This window comes from Dioscorea cayenensis, chromosome 14 (assembly GCF_009730915.1).
Source record: "Dioscorea cayenensis subsp. rotundata cultivar TDr96_F1 chromosome 14, TDr96_F1_v2_PseudoChromosome.rev07_lg8_w22 25.fasta, whole genome shotgun sequence".
Classification (NCBI taxonomy): domain Eukaryota; kingdom Viridiplantae; phylum Streptophyta; class Magnoliopsida; order Dioscoreales; family Dioscoreaceae; genus Dioscorea; species Dioscorea cayenensis.
Genome location: NC_052484.1, coordinates 15,325,371 through 15,345,824, shown reverse-complemented (window position 1 = coordinate 15,345,824; position 20,454 = coordinate 15,325,371). Strand labels below are relative to the sequence as shown.

Below are 20,454 nucleotides of genomic sequence, written 5' to 3'. Positions count from 1 at the left end.
TTATTGTAGTAACTAGAATGTTTTCGAATGTTGTGCCAGCTTTGATAGAGCTAAATCATGGAGGGCCAAGTGCTCTTTGATGGCTGAGAGTTGCTCCTCGATTACTCAAGATCTGGTCATCATTCCCTCCGTCATGAACGTCGCCAAACTTAACGAAAGCACCAATATGTGGCGTGCTTTCAGATTCCAGGGATGAGGAAAGGAAAAAAGGAAGGAAAGAGAGGAAGAGAAGACAAAAACAGAGGAAGGAGAAGAGAAACTGTTGTACCCAGTCCAAATTTAGGGGGCAATTCGGTCATTTGGATTTTGTTTCCATTCTTGTGTCAGAGGGGCAATAGAGTAATTTAGAAAAGAATAAAAACATTGTAGCAGCCCATTACTATAGTTAAACCAGCCTGTTCCTCGTAGTTTTTTTGCACCCAAAGACTGTTGATTCTCGCCTACTGTAGCACCCCGATCATCGTAGCAAAAAAATGACACCGTAGCATGACCCAACACCGTAGAGGCATCGAGAGTTAAAAATCAAAATCTTTTCTCTTCCTTCTTCTTTCCTTCTCCTTCTTTGTTTCTCCATGCCGACCGAACCCTTAAAAAAATCCCTAACTATTTCCGGCGACCAATTCCGGCGAACCAACACCAAAAATTTATTCCCCACATCCTCTTGAGTAAGGTAAGAGCCTTTATCCAAGTTTTTACCATGTATTTCTTTCGTATTTTCATTGTATTCATTGTTTAGAAACCTAGACCAAAAACCTTAGATTTTTCCAAGATTTGTGGGAGTTTTTTTGGGCTTAAAATGAAGCCCTTGATGTTGTCAATTGTTATTCATGAGAATTGTGGCAAAAATTTCATTGTTTGATGTTGTAAAATGAGAGAAAACCATTTGCAAGGTTCGGGTTTTTACTTGTAGCATTCCCGGACGTTCATGTAGCATCGGAAAAACTTTGGCCTTTTTATTGTATTTCTTTGATCCAAATTGAAGCTTTTTCATTCATTGAACTTATTGGAACTAGGTTTTACTTCATTCCGAGGTCGTTTGGGTCCAAAATGACAATGTTTTTGCCCTAAAACCCTAAGGTTTCAGTATTAGACATGTATAAATGCATTTGCATGCATTTTCTTTTAGCTATCATGCTTGTGTTCATTAGTATTTGGATTCCCTGCTTGTATCTAGGTGGCGAGGCACCTCCAAAGGGAAGGAAACCGCCAATCGAGTGCTGGCGTCTCCATGCGAGGCAACATGTCTTGTGAGTGGGTTATGTTGAATGCACAATTCTAATTGAATATCGAAAAATATTTTTAATTGTTTTTCTGAAATGATTTCCATGGCTTTTATCATGTTTTTAAATCACTATTTCATGGATGAGAAGAAAGTATAGATGACCGCTAGAAACTATGTTTTTATTTGGAATGACTTGTGGTTTACTCTCTGAAAAATCATGAGAGTGCTTACTAAGGACATACATGTTTGGTGGATGAATGAAAATTGTTGATTATTACAATGAGTTCATTAAGCTTATGTGTTATAAGTGAAATTAATTATGTATGTTCAATGGATGATTTAATCTCCCTAGTGATGTATAATTTCTAAAGTTTTGAGGCATAATGTGATCAATATGGTACATGGAACCTGATGAAACCTTGAATGCTAAGGTATATAATTACACTTATGTTGAAATTGATGAAATTTGTTCTTGTAAGTATACTGTAGAGTGCTTAATTATAGTTGATCATATTGTGGTATATATATATATATATATCGGGTGGATGTCAATGATTATGATTATTATTTTAAATGGAATTTCTTTAGAATGTTGATGATGAATAGCTTGAGTTATATATATGACATGTGTTGAATTGCAAAAACTGAATATTCTTGTGAATTTCTAATAATAGTTTGATTTAATACTCCTAAGAGGAGATAGTGAACTTGTGAGTATTTTGACAATGGGATTATTATAGATGAAGCAAATATTAATGTTGAGGTAATGGCACTATGATAAGGATCTAAGACCTTGTTGAGCATAAGAAATGGTTGAATAGTAAAGACTTGTGAAAGTAAATACTGATGATGCGTAAAGAAGGATTTAATCAATATATATTGGCACGTGAGATTATAGGTGATGAGATGAACATATTTTCATGACTTGTAAAGTATTTAGAGGTTGTGATTGACTGGACCTTGGGGATTAATCTTGTACTTTGAGGAAAAATTAGTGAGCTGAAGAAAGAGAAAGCTAGAATGATCCTAAGTAACTTGAGGTTTAACTAGACCAAAAGCCATGTTTGTTCTGACGATTTTTTTATTGTATTTCAAACTTAATGTTTCCTTTCTACCTTATTGGTATTTATTTTTAGAAATGGTTTATAAAACCTTTCACTTGTATAAGCATGCTTTTGATATTTATGATTATAAAAAAACAAAAAGGGTTTTTTTATTTACGAATGGCATGTTCTTCTAGATTGTGGATATTATAATGCGTTTAATATTGGTCGGTTTTTATTGTCTAAAAGCAATGCTTGAGCTTCGCATATTATTGTGTTATTCTTGGCATTTGGACGAAATGTTTTTGAATGTATTGGCACATCGGGATTGGAATACTTTTTGAAAGTTAATATGCATTGCTATGCTTTGGCTTTGGATTTGTGGAAATAATGTTTATTCCCGATATGTGAATGCTTGTCCTGGATAAGGACCCTGTGACATGAGTGATTCGATTGTATTATTGCTACTGACTATATGTTGGTTTGGATGGTGACGGCGGGCTAAGGCCCGACTATCTGCGATAGTGGGTCCCAACGGGCCGGTCTTTAGAGGTGGCGTTGTGGACTCGGGTGTTGATTTGTCCGGATCGGTGGGAGCGTAGAGCCACGATTGGATGATACATCGGGATCCCGGGGTCACCACAGGGACCCGGTGGGCCAACGTCAAAGGTGCGAAGACCTTGAGCGGTTCTCAACTTAGTCGCGACGCGGCTAATGTTGGAGAAAGTGTTTTTAGGCCATTGCTTATTGATCGAGAATTTTATTTGTTTAAGTTGGTATTTCTACTCATTTTGGGAACTCATATCCAAGTATTTGTTTTTATACATGTTAAGGTTTTGTCGATGCTCGTGAGAACCTATGTTTTTGGTTTTTAAATACCAAGGTTTCTTATATTACACTTTCATTGTGTGGAAATTGTGAAGCGTTTCAGTTTACTTATGTTATTGTAAAATGTGTTTATTGTATTTCATCGATTTGTTTTGATATTACTATTAGATTTGTGCTAACCCATTCACTCGAGTGACTATGGTTACTCACCCCTCCTCCCTTCCGGGTTTTTAGTGGTTTGGGTCGTCATAGCAGGCGAAGTGTTAGCGATTTGCATTCCAAGTCGGGTTGTTTATTTATTGTTAACCGAGGTTGCATTGTATGAGTGCGGTGGATCCACTAGTGTTCTTAACTCATGAATCGTGATTTGTATATCTTTCACTTTACTGTTGATTCTTCGAGTGAAAGTTTTGCTTTTGGTACCTTTATTATTGTGGTGTTGTTTAGCAGGAGTTTGTGAGCCTTGCGATGACTCGAGGGTTGAGTGGTGTGTGTCCCTCCTCGGGATCGTCGCGGCGGTTGTCACGTGGCGGGCCCGCGGGTCGGGACGTGACAGAAACAGAATACTCTATGGCCCTCATTCTCATTTCATTAGTTTTTATAATAACTCTGAAATACACCAGGCTGTTCTGATGACCACTAAGACATGTCTCCCACTACCTTAAAGATAACATACATTAGGCTGTCCTGATTCCCAGTAAGACATGTCTCCCACTACTAGAAGTTATCTCCTTACTAATAATTACCATTACTACTAAGAAATACTCATTTACTATAATCTCTTCACATAACGAAGTCAATATATTTGGTGATCCTTGTTAACCTCCTGTCCTAGTGACCACTACAACCTGTCTCTACACTGCTGTTTGCCACAAAAGATATAATATATGTTATATATTAGATAGCATGGGTTATTATTAATGAGGCATGTATTTCTACTATTGGAATATATGTTGTTACCATTATATACCAGTGAGAGAATATAACAATATTATATGTGTTTGCAAGGCACAACATAACATGCATGTTTATTCGTTTTATGGCATGCTTTGCTCCCTTTTTAGGGCATGAGTTGCTTTTTATTTTCGGATATGTTTTACTCCTTGTTTTGTTGTACACTTTACTCATTGTTTTATGGCATGAATTGCTTTGCTGGAGAAGGGATGAAGAGGAGTGAAGAGGAGAAAAACCTAGATGGTTAAGTACACACACACACTCTCTCTCTCTCTCTCTCTCTCTCTCTAACTCACACGCGCATGCGCACACACACAAATTTTTACTCTCTTTTTCATTTTTCAATCTCAACTACTAAGAATTTGTGTAAGGTTGAGATCTTCAATTTGTAAAACAAGTGCAAATACTTGGAAATTCATTCATAAACGCGTGGTAAACTTCCACCTCTAACACAAAATGTTAAAATTTTAGATAAGTCTAAATTTTAAGAAATTTTTAGTAAAAATTCTACATTAAAAAATTTCCCTTGCTAAGTGAGAGGTTGATGGATCAACTCCTTTTCCTAACATTGGTTGAGGCGAATGGCTAATCCACCGTATAAAAAAACAAGTATATTTAAAATTTTAAATAAATATTAGATTTATTTAGGTTAATTAATTTTGAGAACAAATTAAAATTTTTAGAATAAAAAATTATTACGTAATATTTTATCTCAATTTTAAAAATTTTAAAGTTTAAATAAGTCTTAAATGGTGAGAGTTCGACTCTTATGAGAAGAATTAATTTCATAGGAGTTTAGATCTTTATGCAAACTCAAATAACTCAAGGTAAATTTGTGTGAGGTTTTAACTTCATGGAGGTTTTTTTTATAAACCTAGAAATTTGACACTTTTATAAAAAATATAAAAAACAATACTTGAGTTGTAAGAGGCACACGATGAGAGTTGCCAAGTGGGGTACCTATTTCCAGCAAAATAAACATAGGAAGTGAAAGATTGATAATTATTTTAAATAAAACAAATATTAAAAGTGAAGTAGTAGTGATAATCATTTCCAGCAAAATAAAAACATCGAAAGTGAAGCAGCTACAATTTTGATGCTTTCGCACATGTTGCAAAATGAACATCAAAATGTGAAAATTTAGACTTATGATCAGTTTAGTAAAATTGAATTTCAATTCACTTTTTTACTTTTAATTAAAAAATTTTAGGGGATATTATATGACGATACCTTCATTAAAAATTTCTTAGATTTGAAAAAATAATAATAAAATTCAAGTTTTAAGACTTCTTACCGTGACAATTAGATTTGCATCTAACAAACACTGTTTATCCATTCATATAAAATACATAACAGTAGTTAACATTATCAAATAGTACATAATAGGAGCAACACAATAACTTACAATAAACTCTAGACACCACCTCTACAAATAGCAACCGTTAGATCATAATTTAACTACTACTATCAAAACTCAAAAGTCTCTAAAATTATAGGCACTCTGAAATCATATACTATTTTATAGAGGTATCATATATGGTATAATTCCCTAAACAGTTTCTCTACTTTTTTAAATTTACTCTCTTAGTACTTTACTTCAAATTGTAACATTTTAGTTTCTTTACTACTTTTAAGTGAACTAAGTCAAAACCTAAATCCTAACTCTAAGGAGCACTAACATGGCACACTTCAAACTAGTGTAAAGTGACTAAAATATTATAATTTGAAGTAAAAGACTAAAAATGGTAGATTTAAAAAAAAAAATGGATTATTTGAATAATTATACCCATATATATATATATATAATTTTGAATTTTCTCGGGTATACATGCATTAAAAAATAAAAAATAAAAAATAAAAAATAAAAAAATAGTTCCGGCGAGAAATGGACCTTCTGTGCAGTGCCTACGCAGAGCCTTCCGACGACGAAGACGAAACCCTAAACGATCATCGCGTTGCCAAACGCCATCGATCTCGAGAACACCATGCCCCCGCCGGCGATCCTTCTCCGTCCAACCGCCGTCACCTTCACCGTCCATCCCTTTCCGACCCCGCCGAACCCGCTTCTCTGTCCACTTCCCGTTATATCTCCAAGCGAGAGCGCGCGATGCTCTCCACCTCCTCCTCTTCCGCTGCTTCCGCTCTCGATCCACCTCTCGCTAGTCCATGGCCCGCCGGCACATCTCCTGGTGCTTTTCTTCTCCCCTTTCTTCGAGATTTGTTTGGTTTCTCCTAAATTTGGTCTCATTAATTGGAAAATTTTGATCCATTAAGTCAATTCCATTTGCATGTTAGGTCTTGATAATGATTGCAAACACCTCCTTGTGATGATTTCTGAGGATCAAGTGTTGTGAAAAGCTTTGTCTTTGTTGCCAGTTATCAGTTTGTTAGATTGGTCTATAAATTGTATAGTTTTATGAGTTGAGAAGTTTAAGCAAACCTATTTGGTACTTTAGACGAATTGGTAAATATTGATCAATTTTGAGTTTTGAATTTTATTTTTCTTTAGGATTTGCAAGTACAGTATTCTAGCAGTTTTCTTTGGATCAAGTGCTGTGAAACCCTCCTTTGTGTATAAGTTTTGAAGGCCTGTTTGGATTGATTTTTTTTTTTTTTTGCCCCAGGTAGAAAGCATTTGTTTTACAAATTAAGCACTTTGTGGCCTATTTTTCTGTGTTTGGAGTAGCAGTTAAGAAAACAAGCAGTGAAAAGAGCAGTTTTGGAGTTTAGAGTTTATGGTTGGTTCTTATGGGACACCTTAAGAGGTTTGAAATAAAAGTTGGACTACTTTACTTTCCCTAGATGGAAATTTCCTTCATGATGGTATGAAGTGGTTCTATAGTAACTCATGCAAATAGAAAGCTGCATGACTTACTCAGATAAACACTTAGGGAAAACCTTGAAGATGTGTTTTTCAACAGTCAATCCAAAAGGACTGTTAGTTTTGCTATATCACCCTACAACTTAAATGCAATCGGTGGAAATGGTGTTATTCAGAGGCAACTTAACAAACAAAGGGAACAGTTTTATTCTTCCCTACTTTTTGTGTTTATTTAGATGGAGGTAGTGTGGAACTCACCTTCTGCCACTTCCAAAATGCTCCTAAAAATCATGGGTTGAAGTTACGGAAATGCTTCTAAAATGTGATGATGTAGAGAAGTATTTCCACGTATTTTGATCAATTATTTCATAAAAAAACTGGCATGCCCCTTTTTACTTCCTGGAACTGCTATTTCAGCCACATCCCTCAAAAGAAATATTCTAAACTGCAAGGTCATCTTTTTTTTTTTGTTGGGTAATTATTAAGAGATAAAAGGTTAATATGAGATCATGGAAAATTTCTGGGAGTAATATGTAACAGATCTTTTCTTGCCTTCCAGCTTCTTAGTTAATCTTCTGATTGGTTTATTTGATATTTTATTGTTTCAGCTGCTGATACTATATTCAGTACGGATCTACTACCTAATGTTTTGGTAAAATTAAGGTCTCGAGCACCTTTTCATTCCCAAAGCAGTAATATTACTGGGAAGCTTTCTGTCTCTTTGACTGGTCACAGTAAAGCTGTCAATTCTATACAATGGTCACTCAATCAAGGTTAGTAAATTGATCATTTATGTACTGATATATTTTCTTTAAATTGATTTTATGCTGTTAGTTTGCTCTTCTGTTGTTACCTAAGCACAACTATGCGATTCTTTTCAATGGTGAATCAAAGATGGCTTTACCAATGACCTTTAGATATGCATTAACCATTAATATTGTCAAATTCTCAACTTTTCACTAAACAGAAAACCTTATATTCTAGCTTATTTTACCTAGATCAAAACCTTGGGATTATAGTGGGTGCATCTACAATTTTTTTGCATTTACATCTATTTATTTTTTGGCATGAAAATAGAATTATCTGATGGCAAACCATGCTTGAACTTCATAAAGATTGACAGTTCATTTGCCATGCCTCCACAAGTTTTAGCACTAGCAATAACTCTTTCACATATATTCTTTGATTGGCCTAATATACTTTATAGCTTCTTTGTGTTTGAGGCCCAAAAAATCAGTGCCTTTGAAAACTCATCTCATGGTTTATATTTATTTTTTTTAAAAAAAAAAGCCTAATGAATGCCAATCTCTTATTTCAATCTTTTTCATCAATTACCCTATAAAAGGATGACCTCAATGGTAGATCATCTTGGAATAAATTTTAAGGTGGTTATCTGAAACCGTTATTTGTGATTGCTGAATGGTTCTTTCCCATGGTTTTATAAATAACTTAGATTCTTTTCTTTTTTTTTCCTGAGATACGATAACCATATATATCTCATTTGCTACAGTACATACGGTGAGGGTTTTATCTTCATTCTCCGGGATTTCTTTAACTAATTAATTAATAACAAATCAATGTTGTCTCAGCACACATGTGTGTGTGCTTGTGTCATTTTCTTGTTAAATTAGAGAGAGTGTGTTTGCGTGTTCACGCGCGCATGCCATCTTGTTTAATTAGATAAGTGAGACTATAGCCAGTTCACCCTAACTAATTAAAACCTTGATTGAGATTATATCAAGCCCTTTTCTTTCTTTACCTTCCTTTTAACCTTCTGTGCTTCTTGTCTTAACTATTCATACTAGTAAATTGTGGTTTTTTCCCTCCATAATTGATGAAGAATTTATCCCATTCTTTATATTAGTTACATTACTTGGTGGATCACATTCTCCTGCTTGTCTAAGCATAAAATTTTTGAAGAAAATGCGCATTTTGCATTATGTTCTCTAATGCATCTCAATCTCCAGCATTGTGGAATTCTAGCTTCGGCATATTTGAGGCTTGAGTACAACATGAAGTTTATTGTTGGAAGTTAGAAGTTATGACTAGTAATGGTGAATAAAGCCCTTGACAAGTGGTGCATATGTTATTATTGGTAGCATAAATCATTCAATTTGTTTTCATCTTCATTAAATTTTGTATTAATCACCAAATATTAGAATTTTGTTTCTGACAAAAGATTGGTATTTGTTTCTTGATAAAAATAAGCTTAAATGGGCACACAAATTAGTGTTAGGTGGTGGAGTTAGGATGTCATTTTTAATTCTTAGGCATCTCCTTATTTGTTGAATATGGTTTAGAAGTCTACAAGAGGACTCTGTTCAAGCCCTGATACTAGGAGACCATGAGCTGGGTGAAGAAGCTAAGTATGACAAGGAATAATAATATGATGATTGATATCCTAATTGGAGAAAAGAAAATAAACATGTATTGGTTGACTTTCTAATTAGGAATTTAGGATTATGAATCAAGGAGAATTACATAAGGTTGCATGCAATTTGCATCCTAATTAGATGGATTTATGTGCAAAGCTTTGGTCATAAAAGAAGGGATGCCCTATGCTGTTAGTCATTCAATCTTTTCAGCAACATTACAGCTATCATTGTCACATATTTTCTAGTTGCAATGAGGCTATATTAATCTTGTTTTGTACCCTGGGCTGTTCTTGACACGGGGATCCAACATTCTAAGCTTCATCTTTTTTTTAGCATTCATCTAGAAAGATACTAAAATTATCAGGTGGAAGAAGTGAACATTAGCATCCAATTTTAAACTTTGCAATGTCGAAAATTAAGACTAAGAATAAGAATTATCACATAGAGAAGGACAAATTGCATTCACTATATTTGTCTAAAGTATATTTGAAAAATTCCTGTTATATGGGTCTAGCCAAGATCTAGATGGTTAACTTAGTATGTTGCATGGTCCTTTGCTTTCTGTTATAATTTACTTTAAATTAAAACATGCAGCTCATCTTCTTGCTTCTGCTGGAATGGATAAGAAAGTGCATGTGTGGAATGTATGGAGTAAAGACCAGAAGAAAGCCTGCAGTCTTGAACATCACAATGCGGCAGTGAAGGATGTGAGGTGGTCTCCTCAAGGGTTGTCTCTTCTATCTTGTGGGTATGACTGCTCAACTCGGCTAGTTGACATTGAAAAAGGGATTCAAATCCAGCAATTTAAAGATGATCAAGTTGTTGGGGTGATTAGATTCCACCCAAGTAACCCCAATCTTTTTCTATCTGGTGGTTCAAAAGGCTTTCTTAAGCTCTGGGATATACGATCTGGAAAGGTTGTGCAGAATTATCGTAAAGACCTTGGTCCCATTTTTGATATTGAGTTCAGTTCTGACGGAAAGCAATTTATCTCTTCAAGTGACACCACCTTGAGCAACATTAGTGAAAATGCTATTATTGTTTGGGATGTTTCACGAGAAGTGCCTTTATCTAATCAGGTAAACCTCATTCCTGCTCCTACTTTTAACAATTCTCTTTTCTTTTTTATATTCTCCTCGGAATTTTTATATGATACCTGAATTTCTTCATATCTTCTATGACTATTTAAAATTTTCACCATATGTGCCAAAAATCCTAGGCTAGGAAGAATATCTGGAGGTAGGGAATTATACATGAATGTTCCGATTGACGTGTTAGTTTTCTTATTTTCTTTTGTGGTAAATGACCTAGTTAATAATCGCTATCCCCAAATAACGCCAACATACAGGAAGGAGGTTGACGGTTTTATTTTTTTATTTTTATTTACAAGTGTCATTGAATTTCTGTGAGATGCACATGACTAGTAGGAAATTTGATGTCTGTGTGGTAATGGTTAATTATTAATAGTTTTTTTTTTTTTTTAGAAAAATGATGTTTTGCACTAATGTTGAATTAAGGTCCAGGGTATTAATTAACATGAAGAAAATATCATTAATAAACAATGGCAGAAACCAATAAGTTATTTCAATATACAGAAATGAATAGGGAAGATCTTTGAAGACCTAATATTGGATCTTAGAATTCAGCATAGCATAGTGAGTTCAACTGCAATATTTATTTGCATATTTTAATTATTCATCCAGCTGTTGTACCTTCACTTGTTAGATGTAGAAAATCTTCCAAGAGGTTTGAGTACATATATTTTCTGTAGACCAAACACAGGAGGATTCTACCATTTTCTTATTTTAATTCTTAGGATGTAACAGGTTGAGTAATTACAAGCAAGTGGGACTTAAAAATACATATTGAATATTGAATGAATATAACTGCCAACAACCTTTAAGGTGTGTTGAACTGAAAGATAGTTGTGTTGAAATGCCATTTATTAGAATAATCAAACTTCTGGATTATAGACTCTAACATGGTTTACACAAGAACATTTGCCATTTAGGGCTACTATGGTTACCCCCTGCTTTCTGCTTTGTAAGGCAATCTTCGTTATGCTCGTCATTAATGAAATCTGTCGCATGAATTTCTTTTCTTATTTAGCTATAACTCTTTTTTGGCTTTTCATAAAATTGCCCCCTTGTGCAAAGCCACAGGTTTCATTATGAAACATTTGATCTAATATAATCTATTCATCTATTTTTTTCTCTTTATTTTAAGATTTTCGTAATGATGTTCTTTTAAATAATGAGGGCCTTTGTCTCTACTGAGTCACCACCACTACTTTGCAAAACTCCTATGCCATCTATATTACATCCATGTTAAATGTTGATCTCAGCTTGATCTTTAGCATTGTGAAGTAGTTTATATAAAGCTTCACACAAGTACAAAAGAGATGGAACAATTCTAGCTTATTGTAGTAATTGTACTATTACTTTTTCTCTTCTACTCATTTTCATATTTCCAAGTTGGTCAAAATCTCATGTTTCTATTTGTTTTCATTAATAGGTCTACACAGAAGCATTTACTTGTCCTTGCATCAAGTACCATCCAACTGACGCTTGTTTTGTCGCACAATCAAATGGAAACTACATAGCAATATTTTCTTCTCATCGTCCGTTCAAATTAGACAGGTACAAGAGATTCGAAAATCACGGAGTTTGGGGCTTTCCCATCAAATGCAATTTCAGTTCAGATGGAAATCAACTTGCTTCAGGCTCATCCGACGGGTGTATTTACTTGTACAATTATCACTCTTCTGAACTTATAAGAAAATTCAAGGCATTCGAGCAACCTTGTGTAGATGTTGCTTTCCATCCTTCAATACCCCATCTGATTGCTTCATGTAGTTGGGATGGTGGAATTTCTATTTTTGAATGAGATCTTCAATTTTTAATACCGTAAAACTATGGGTACACTCATTCGATCTCGACGTGTTTTTGGGATCTTGGTCTTATTTGCTTGAAACCTCTAAAAGCTCCCAATGGTTTGGACTTTGGATGGACTGAAGAAAGGCATACAATTTTGGCAAGAATGAGCATTATATGCTACATCTAACTAACCATTTTTATGTTTGATTTTGGTTGTTTTCTTTGTTTTTTTCTTATCAGGTTTTATGATGAATCTAAAGCATGAGATAGAGGTGAAATGCTGAAGTAATCAGCTGTGGAAACTGCTTAAGTCTATCACTATGTGACTTTCTCACTAGTAATTAATGATAGTCAGTGGTGTACACATAAGTCGGGAATTAATCATTCAGTTAATGTATCCTCATCTAGTTAGGGATGTAAAATTTTAAATATCAAGCTCATGCTCACATTGGGGATTCATCATTACCATAGCGTCCGGTGGGATTTGAACTCGGAATATGTTAAAATCTTACATTATATTTTTTATAATATGGTTGGTACCTTTAAGTTAGGAACTCTTTGGTACCTCTGTATCATGAAACTAACTAGAGAATTATGATTTTTCTCAGTTCGAGAGTATATTTTGTAGATATCAGTTATTACATATAGGCATGATAATATTGAAATTACATTTTTATCCTTTGAAAATATTTTTCTTTTGCATGTTGGTACTCCCACTGCTACTAACCCATTAAATTTACTCACTCTTCATTCTTAAATTCACTATGCTACTCTCTCTTTCCGTCATTGGCTTAGTAATGACATGTATTTTAAAAGAATAATAATGCATTTAATTCTTTCATCATGGTACAGAAAAGTAGTGATATAGGGCAAGTCTGGGAAAAAAAAGTTAATACTTTTTTGATTTTTTAAAGTTACAAATAAAAAGGAAATCAAAAACCTTACGGTAGAATGTGACAAATAAAGCTATTGACACTGCCCATTTGCTTAACTTTTTAAGAAGGGTATATTAGAGTTATGATAATTTTACTAATAGTATGCATATAATTCTAATTTTGATATATATATATAAATCAAATATTTCCACGTTTATACCGGAAAAAATGAGTCTTTTGTTTAGTGGTATTGGCTTTACTATAAATGGTATTTTATGGGGATTTTCATTGTCTAGAGTTTGAAACTTATTTGACACAATAGTTCCGAAAAAAAAAACCCTCGACTATGGAAGCTGACTTGCAACCCAATTGTGCATTTGCTGGGGTGAATGTGCATGAGCGGACGATTAATTCTCAGTGGTGGACAAGCTCTTGACTTGCCCAATTTGCCAAAAAGAAAAACAAAAGCAAAAAAAGCTTGTAATTTAGATAAAACCAAAGATTAAAATCACGGGTAATTTTTTGGGTGAGTACCATACTATAGTAATTTTTTTTATTTTGAGCATCAAATTTTAATTTATATAATTTTGGTCACTCAACTTTAATTTGTGTTCACTGGAAGAGTACTAGAAAGATTACAAAAGGAATTTGGTGACATATAGGCTAGATTTACTATATCAACACCAGTTCATCGCATGATTTATACACACAAATATGCTACATTATTAAAGAGAGTCATATGACCACTCTTACAGACCAATTTGTCGGGTTGACGTGGCATGTGATGTACCAGTAAAAATGGTCATGTGGCTATTTTTAATGATATGTTATGTTCGTGTGTACAGATAATGTGGAGAACTAATGTTAATATGGTTATTTGGGCATAAATATCATCAAATTCTCCCTGGAATTTCTTTGGTATTCTCCTGATAAACACAAATTAATATTAAATGATTAAAATAATACAAATTGAAGTTTGATGTTTAAAATAAAAAATAATCATAATACAGTATCCATTCAATATATTTACCTTTAAAATCACCAATAATTTAATATGATATTAATTAAAAAAAATAAATAGTATTATCATATCCCCCAAAATCAGAAAAGTGCCACCTTGATTTCAATCTTTAGTCAATTATTTGTTTGGATTCTTTTGCATGTACTACATAACCATAAAAGCTCAATAAATTTGCATTGGGTACCAATGAAGAGGACTTTTAAAAGCTAGTTATGTTTTTGTTGTAGTACAAACCGAAAGGCTATATTAATTATGAGTAGTTTGTTGGCAAGTTTTAATTGTTGTCTGCTCTGAACATTATCTTCTGAGGCATGCATGCAATTCTGCTCTGAACAATTTATTTATTTATTTATTTATTTATTTATTTTTTTGACTCAACAGGTTAAAATTTGGAATTTGTCCCTTCAAAAATTTAATGCCCTCATTTGGTACTCAATTAAATTAGATAGGAAAACAAGGGAAAATTTTATTGATAATAAATACTAGAACTTGTATTTCTATGATCTAGATATTTTTTTTCATGGTTCATATTTAAGATTAGATTCACCTTCGTAGTAATCTCATAAAGTAAAAGAAAACGAAATCATAGGCACTTATGCTATGTTTGGATTGAGGGTCGGCGAGAGAATGTAAAGTAAAGCGAGGGTTTTGAAGGGTTAGAGTCGGCCCTTCCCTCGTTTGGATTGATATTTTTAATTTAACGAAGGGAAAGAAAGGGTTAATTCTGACCCTCTAAAACCCTCCGAAATCTCCATTTTCCTAGCCCCCGATTTGGGGTGCCGGGGGAGGTTGAATCTCGTAAAGATTTTAAAATTTTTTAAAAGACCTTATTACCCTTAATTTTTTTAAATTAATTACATAACACCACTTCATAAGTTTTTTCTTTCACTTTTTTCAATCTAATTTATTTTAATCAAGTATTCACATGACATCCATCACAAATCTTTGTTTTTATGTATTTCTTTTTTGTTTGCTTATTTTTTTTATATGTTTGTTTATGTTGTGTTTTTTATTTCTCAATTCATCCTTAAAATAATTTATCTTAACAGAATTCTACTCTTAATATAATTCTATTGCTATCCAAATTTTATTCGAAGTACAAATAAAATTAAAATTTTCTTTGAGTGAGAAAAAAAAACTAATAATTATCTAATCAGCATAATTATTATGATATGAATTAAAATATTAAAATATGTTTATTTACAATATGATAAAGTGATCTTGTGATGATCCATATAGAATTGTCGGAGGAATTGGTCTTTAAATCCTAATTAAGTAATTTGGTGTTCCATAATTGAGAGGAAAACTATTCTAAAAATAGTTAGAAGCTACTTTGCATCCGCTTGCCTAATTGTTCATGGTTGGTGCTACATAGGATAACGTGCTATTCAAAATGTAGGTTGTTCTTTCTATTATAGATTCTGATGACTAATAATTTGTTTGTATTTTAAAAAATTGATGTTTGGGAAATATATATTTTGGTCTCACTTTTATCTTCGACTTTGTTTTTGTCTTCTTTATGCAAATATTATATGGTTATATAATAGACAATAGTTTATTTGTGCTTCAAATCTCCGAATAATTTATTTTCTTTTATAAATTATGTGATTAGATATTAATGCATGTGTTTAAATAGAAATAAGTAATGTTTTATTTAATAATAAGGGTATAATTGGTAAATCATATTATTATATATCCTTTCTTTTTCTTTCCCTTCCGTAACCAAACAAGGTTTATTAGAGAACTCTCCTTTCATTTCCTCCATAAAATTTGTCTATCCAAACGAGGGTTGAACCCGTCCTTTTCTTTCCCTCACTTTCCCTCCCCTTCCCTTCCCTTCCCTCACCTTACTTTCCCTTTGACTTTTGAATCCAAACACTATGTTAGGTTTAGAGTTACAGCAAATACTTGTTTGGGACTTTATGAGAAAAGATGTTTGATTAGAGAATAAAAATATTAAATTAAGATTTATTTTCCTACAATAAATATTGATTTACAGAAAAACAAAATTTATCTAACTAAATATTGATTTAAATATTTAAGGATTAAAAAATTATTTTTGAATAATAATATTCATCTATTAATATCAATATTGATATTTTTAAAAAGTAATTGCTGAATATATTTTTTAAAATAATTGTATCTAATAAAAAAAGAATTATGAGCTAATGGGTCTTTAATCTAGAAACACTAGTCCTATAGTAAAAGGCATTATTCAAGAGAAGCTCATTGACATGAATTGAAAGCATGTTGGACATAAGTGGGTGCCAAAGGTCCCCATCTATGAGTGTTGGTTTGTAGCCCAAAACTCATACTGGCCAAGTGATGGTCCTCATCTATGGCTAATATTACTTGTTGTGCACATATCCTAGATTATTGGTAAGGGCGTGTTTGGTTGCCTTCATTTAAGGCTGAAGTGACCGAAATCATGACTTCAGCTTGACTTCCATTTGTTTGTTTCGCTGTAGTGGTCTGGGAAGTGATGATGTGATACCTCCAATACACCCCCACTTCCCCCCTTCGACTTCTGAGAAAAAAACTCCGAAGTCGCACTTCGGTGGTTTTTGTATTGTTGGCTGATATCTCCACTTCCGGCCTGCGAACCCACGTGACCTCTCTAATATCACCTCCTCGGATTTCGTTAGGGTTTTCCCATTGTCTTCTCGCATTCTTGCCTAGAGCCCTTCACTCGCCGTCTCTTGTGTTCCTTCTCGTCTCTCCTGAGGAGGTCACCGTTTCTTCATTGGTTTGTTCTCTTCTCTTTGCAGGTTAGGAAGACAGCATCCTCTTCACCGCGTCTTCACCGTTGTTAAAATTTTTTTTTTCCGATTGTTTTTTGCTGTTAGGGGTTTCATCACGCATGTTTCTCGAATCGATTTCTTCTAATCCATGTGTAGTACTATTGTCTGGTCTTCATGCTAATGTCTTTTTTATTTTTTTTACCGCAAAATTTTTGGGAAATAAACGAATTTATAGTCAATTATGAGTTGTTGTTTTTTTATTTATGTTATAGATCTGGTATGAGTGAAATGATCTAACTGTCTACCTTTTGGTTTTTTGATTTTTTTTTTGTTATATATTTGCTATACACGAAATGATTTACCCGTTAATATATTGGTTTTGGTTTTCTTTTATTTTTTATTTTTTGTTATACATCTGCAAAGGATCTAACCACTTATGTTGTCGCTATTTTTCTTTCTTTCCACTTGTTTTTTTTTACAAATAGGTGATACATGAAGCCAGTTATAGTTGTTCATTTGTTGGTTTTTGTTGTTTTCTTATAGATCTGATTATGTTTTTTTCCTTTCTTTCTTCTTCTGTTATAACTCTGTGATACATGGAGGCATTCATAGTTATTTAGTTGTTGGTTTTGTTGTTTTGTTACAGATCTGCAAATGATCTAACCACTTCTATTTTGGTTTTTTACTTTGTTTCTTCTATGGGTTACAAATCGTGATACATGAAGACTTGGCTTTCTGTTATTTATTTGTTGGTTTTTTTGTTGTTTTTGTTATATATCCGCAAATGATCTAACCACTTATGTTTTTGGTTTTTTTCTTTTCTTTTTAAATCTGTGATACATGAAGCCATTCACAGTTACTTATTTGTTGGTTTTTGTTGTTTTGTTATAGAGCTTGGATGGATGAAGGGGTCAACATTTATCTTTGTTTTTTTCCAATGTTTTTCTTACAGATTTGCAACTACTAAACTGATTTACAAACCATTTATCTATGCTTTTTATGTTTTTGTTCCCTGATATGCATTTACCAAGATTATTTTCCGATGTGTTGCTATGTATCTCGTGGTAATTAAATAAATTATGTTTATTTACAAAGAACATCTTTATGATCTAGTGTAGCATCAATTATGTGTATTTTTTTCATTCTTTTTTTATTATGGGATAGTGATTTATGTTCTTATTTACCTGATTACTATGCTTAACCAAACATGTTCTTCTGACATGATCTACTCTAGCAAGTCCTTGATACCTATATGATGATCATGACTATGATTTGCTTTCTTCCTTTATTGCTTATAATCCTTTTTACCTGCTTTTTCCATTTCTATTAAATTGATGCAATATGATTTTTCCCATTTGTTTATTCTGTCGTTTTTAGTTGGTTTATCTCGCTATCACACTAGATGCAAATGATTTCCATACCATTTTTTTCTTATATAAATTTTTGAAGTAGTATTTGCACACTGTTTATGTATGCCACTTTTAATCTTATCGACCATTATCAGTGTTTAATAACCTCTAGTTTCATGATTCTTGGTTATTGTGCTAGTGTGTTTCTTGTAAACTGTTATATTACTCCCAACGTCTATGCATGCTTGTTCCTTTTTTTTATTAGTATTACTTTCCATGTGTGTGAACAATCTTTATAGTCAATTGTGAAATGTTTTTTTGATGTTTTCATAATGTTCTCATTGTACTCTTGTCTTTAATATCTACATTTGCATGGTGTTTCACATTTGTTAACTACTGTTTGGATTCCATTTATCATGTTAATGTAATATATATATGCATGCTTGTTCTTTTGTTTTGTATTAATAGTATTGTCCAAGTGTGTGAACAATATCCAGCTGCAAGTGTGAAATGGTTTTGATGTTTTGATAATGTTGTCATTGTGTTGTTGTCTTTAATAACTACATTTGCATGGTCTTTCCCATTTGATAACTGCTGCTTGGATTCCATTCATCATGTGTATTTAATATATATGCATGCTTGTTCCTTTTATTTTAATTAATGTTGCTTCCCAGGTCTGATGACAATATCCAGCTTCAATTGTGAATAGTTTGTTTGCATTTTGATAATGTTCTCATGGTGTTGTTCTTTTTAATAACTGTATTTGCATGTTGTTTCGCACTATCCACTGGTTTTGCATATCTTTTATCATACTCCCATACAGAACATTAACTTGTTTCATACCATGTTTGATGTACTCAGGATTTGTGTGTGTATGTTATCTTTTTTTCACATGGCTCTCTAATTCTGATACTTACTTCCATATTCATAGTTTACTGTGGCTTCATTTAATATCTAGTGGATCACATAAGAAACCTGGGTCATAATTTTCTCATAAAATGTGTAGATGGATAGTTGGGCAATAGATGAGCTTGCGAGGCCCCTCGCTGTAGCTTTTGCAACAGTTGTTGTCATTGTTGCCGTTTTAGTTGAAGAGTTGCACTTACCTAGGACATCAAGGTGTCCCATTCCTTCATTGTTCAGGGACCTAACTAGAAAGAGGCATATGAACCGTATATTACGAGGTGGGCGAGACTATTGTGTTAGTTACCTTAGGATGGACGTAGGCCCTTTCATGCACTTGGCTTCTGTTATGCATGACACACACCTCCTTGTCGATACGAGACATGTCTCAGTTGAGGAACAACTTGAAATATTCTTACACATTGTCGGTCACAACACCAAGAATAGGACCATGCGAATAGAGTTTCTTCGCTCCGGTGAAACAATTAGCATGTACTTTAATAATTTCCTACGCGCAGTGTGCGCATTGCGCAATGATTATGTTCAACCCCCTAATGGCACTTGTCACCCCGAGATTGAAACCAACCCTAATTGGTATCCCTTTTTCAAGGTAATTTAAGATACTTAACATACACAAATTTTATTGGTGAATTATTCATAATTTTAAGGTTTCAAATTAAATTTCTTTATCCTGTGTAGGATTGTATTGGTCTTTTGGATGGCACACACATAGATGCGTCTGTTCCAATTCATGAGTTGTCCCGTTTAGGGATCGGAAAGGCCTAACCCAAAATGTACTTGCCATTGTGAATCTTGATCTTAGATTCACATATGTGCTAGCCGGATGGGAAGGATCCGCGAACGATTTCACTGTCCTTAGGGATGCACTATCGCAACCACAGCCCAAGGGTTTGAAATTAATAGAAGGTTGTCAACATTAACTTGTTTGTTTTGACAAAGTTAAATGCGCTATGTTTAATGTTAGTGTTTCTTGTAGGGAAGTACTACTTTGTAGATGCGGGATATACAACTATGAATGGTTTTATAGCCCCATATCGAGGGGTTAGATACCATCTCAAAGAACACAATGGACGGGTGCAAGTAAATCACAAGGAATTATTCAATCTTAGGCACTCTATGTTAAGGTCGAGAGTTGAGCGAGCATTTGCTATTCTCAAGAATCGATTCAAAATCCTTACATCTCATCCCTTTTTCCCGTACAAGACCCAAGTCCTCTTAGTCATTACATGTTGCATCATCCACAACTATATCGCGGGAATCGATCCAAATGACCAGATTTTACATGATAGAAACATGCAAGAAGAGCATCTTGTTCTATCGCAATCTCGCTCACAACGAGAGCAACGCGAGGAAAACAGGCAATGGGTGGAACTTAGGGATACCATTGCCATTGAGATGTGGCGTCAATATAGTTCTCCTACTTGA

General features: G+C 33.6%; 2 protein-coding genes across 2 annotated transcripts; both read left to right on the top strand.

Annotated features, from left to right (window-relative positions):
* Positions 1-5,900: 5,900 nt before the first annotated feature.
* LOC120275306 (WD repeat-containing protein 25) lies at positions 5,901-12,205 on the top strand. The gene is made up of 4 exons (XM_039281839.1): positions 5,901-6,236; positions 7,477-7,641; positions 9,838-10,322; positions 11,758-12,205. The coding sequence occupies exons 1-4, from the start codon at positions 5,933-5,935 to the stop codon at positions 12,127-12,129; spliced, it is 1,326 nt and encodes a 441-aa protein (XP_039137773.1). The 5' UTR covers positions 5,901-5,932; the 3' UTR covers positions 12,130-12,205.
* Positions 12,206-19,111: 6,906 nt separating this feature from the next.
* On the top strand, positions 19,112-20,454 carry LOC120276165. The gene is made up of 3 exons (XM_039282893.1): positions 19,112-19,602; positions 19,778-19,917; positions 20,006-20,454. Exons 1-3 carry the CDS (start codon positions 19,112-19,114, stop codon positions 20,452-20,454), a joined length of 1,080 nt encoding a protein of 359 aa, XP_039138827.1.

Coding starts and splice junctions, on each gene's coding strand:
- LOC120275306 (XM_039281839.1), top strand. CDS start 5,933: ATGGACCTTCTGTGCAGTGCCTACGCAGAGCCTTCCGACGACGAAGAC. Junction 7,642..9,837: donor ACAATGGTCACTCAATCAAG/GTTAGTAAATTG, acceptor TAAAACATGCAG/CTCATCTTCTTGCTTCTGCT. Junction 10,323..11,757: donor AAGTGCCTTTATCTAATCAG/GTAAACCTCATT, acceptor TTTCATTAATAG/GTCTACACAGAAGCATTTAC.
- LOC120276165 (XM_039282893.1), top strand. CDS start 19,112: ATGGATAGTTGGGCAATAGATGAGCTTGCGAGGCCCCTCGCTGTAGCT. Junction 19,603..19,777: donor ATTGAAACCAACCCTAATTG/GTATCCCTTTTT, acceptor TGTCCCGTTTAG/GGATCGGAAAGGCCTAACCC. Junction 19,918..20,005: donor ATCGCAACCACAGCCCAAGG/GTTTGAAATTAA, acceptor TGTTTCTTGTAG/GGAAGTACTACTTTGTAGAT.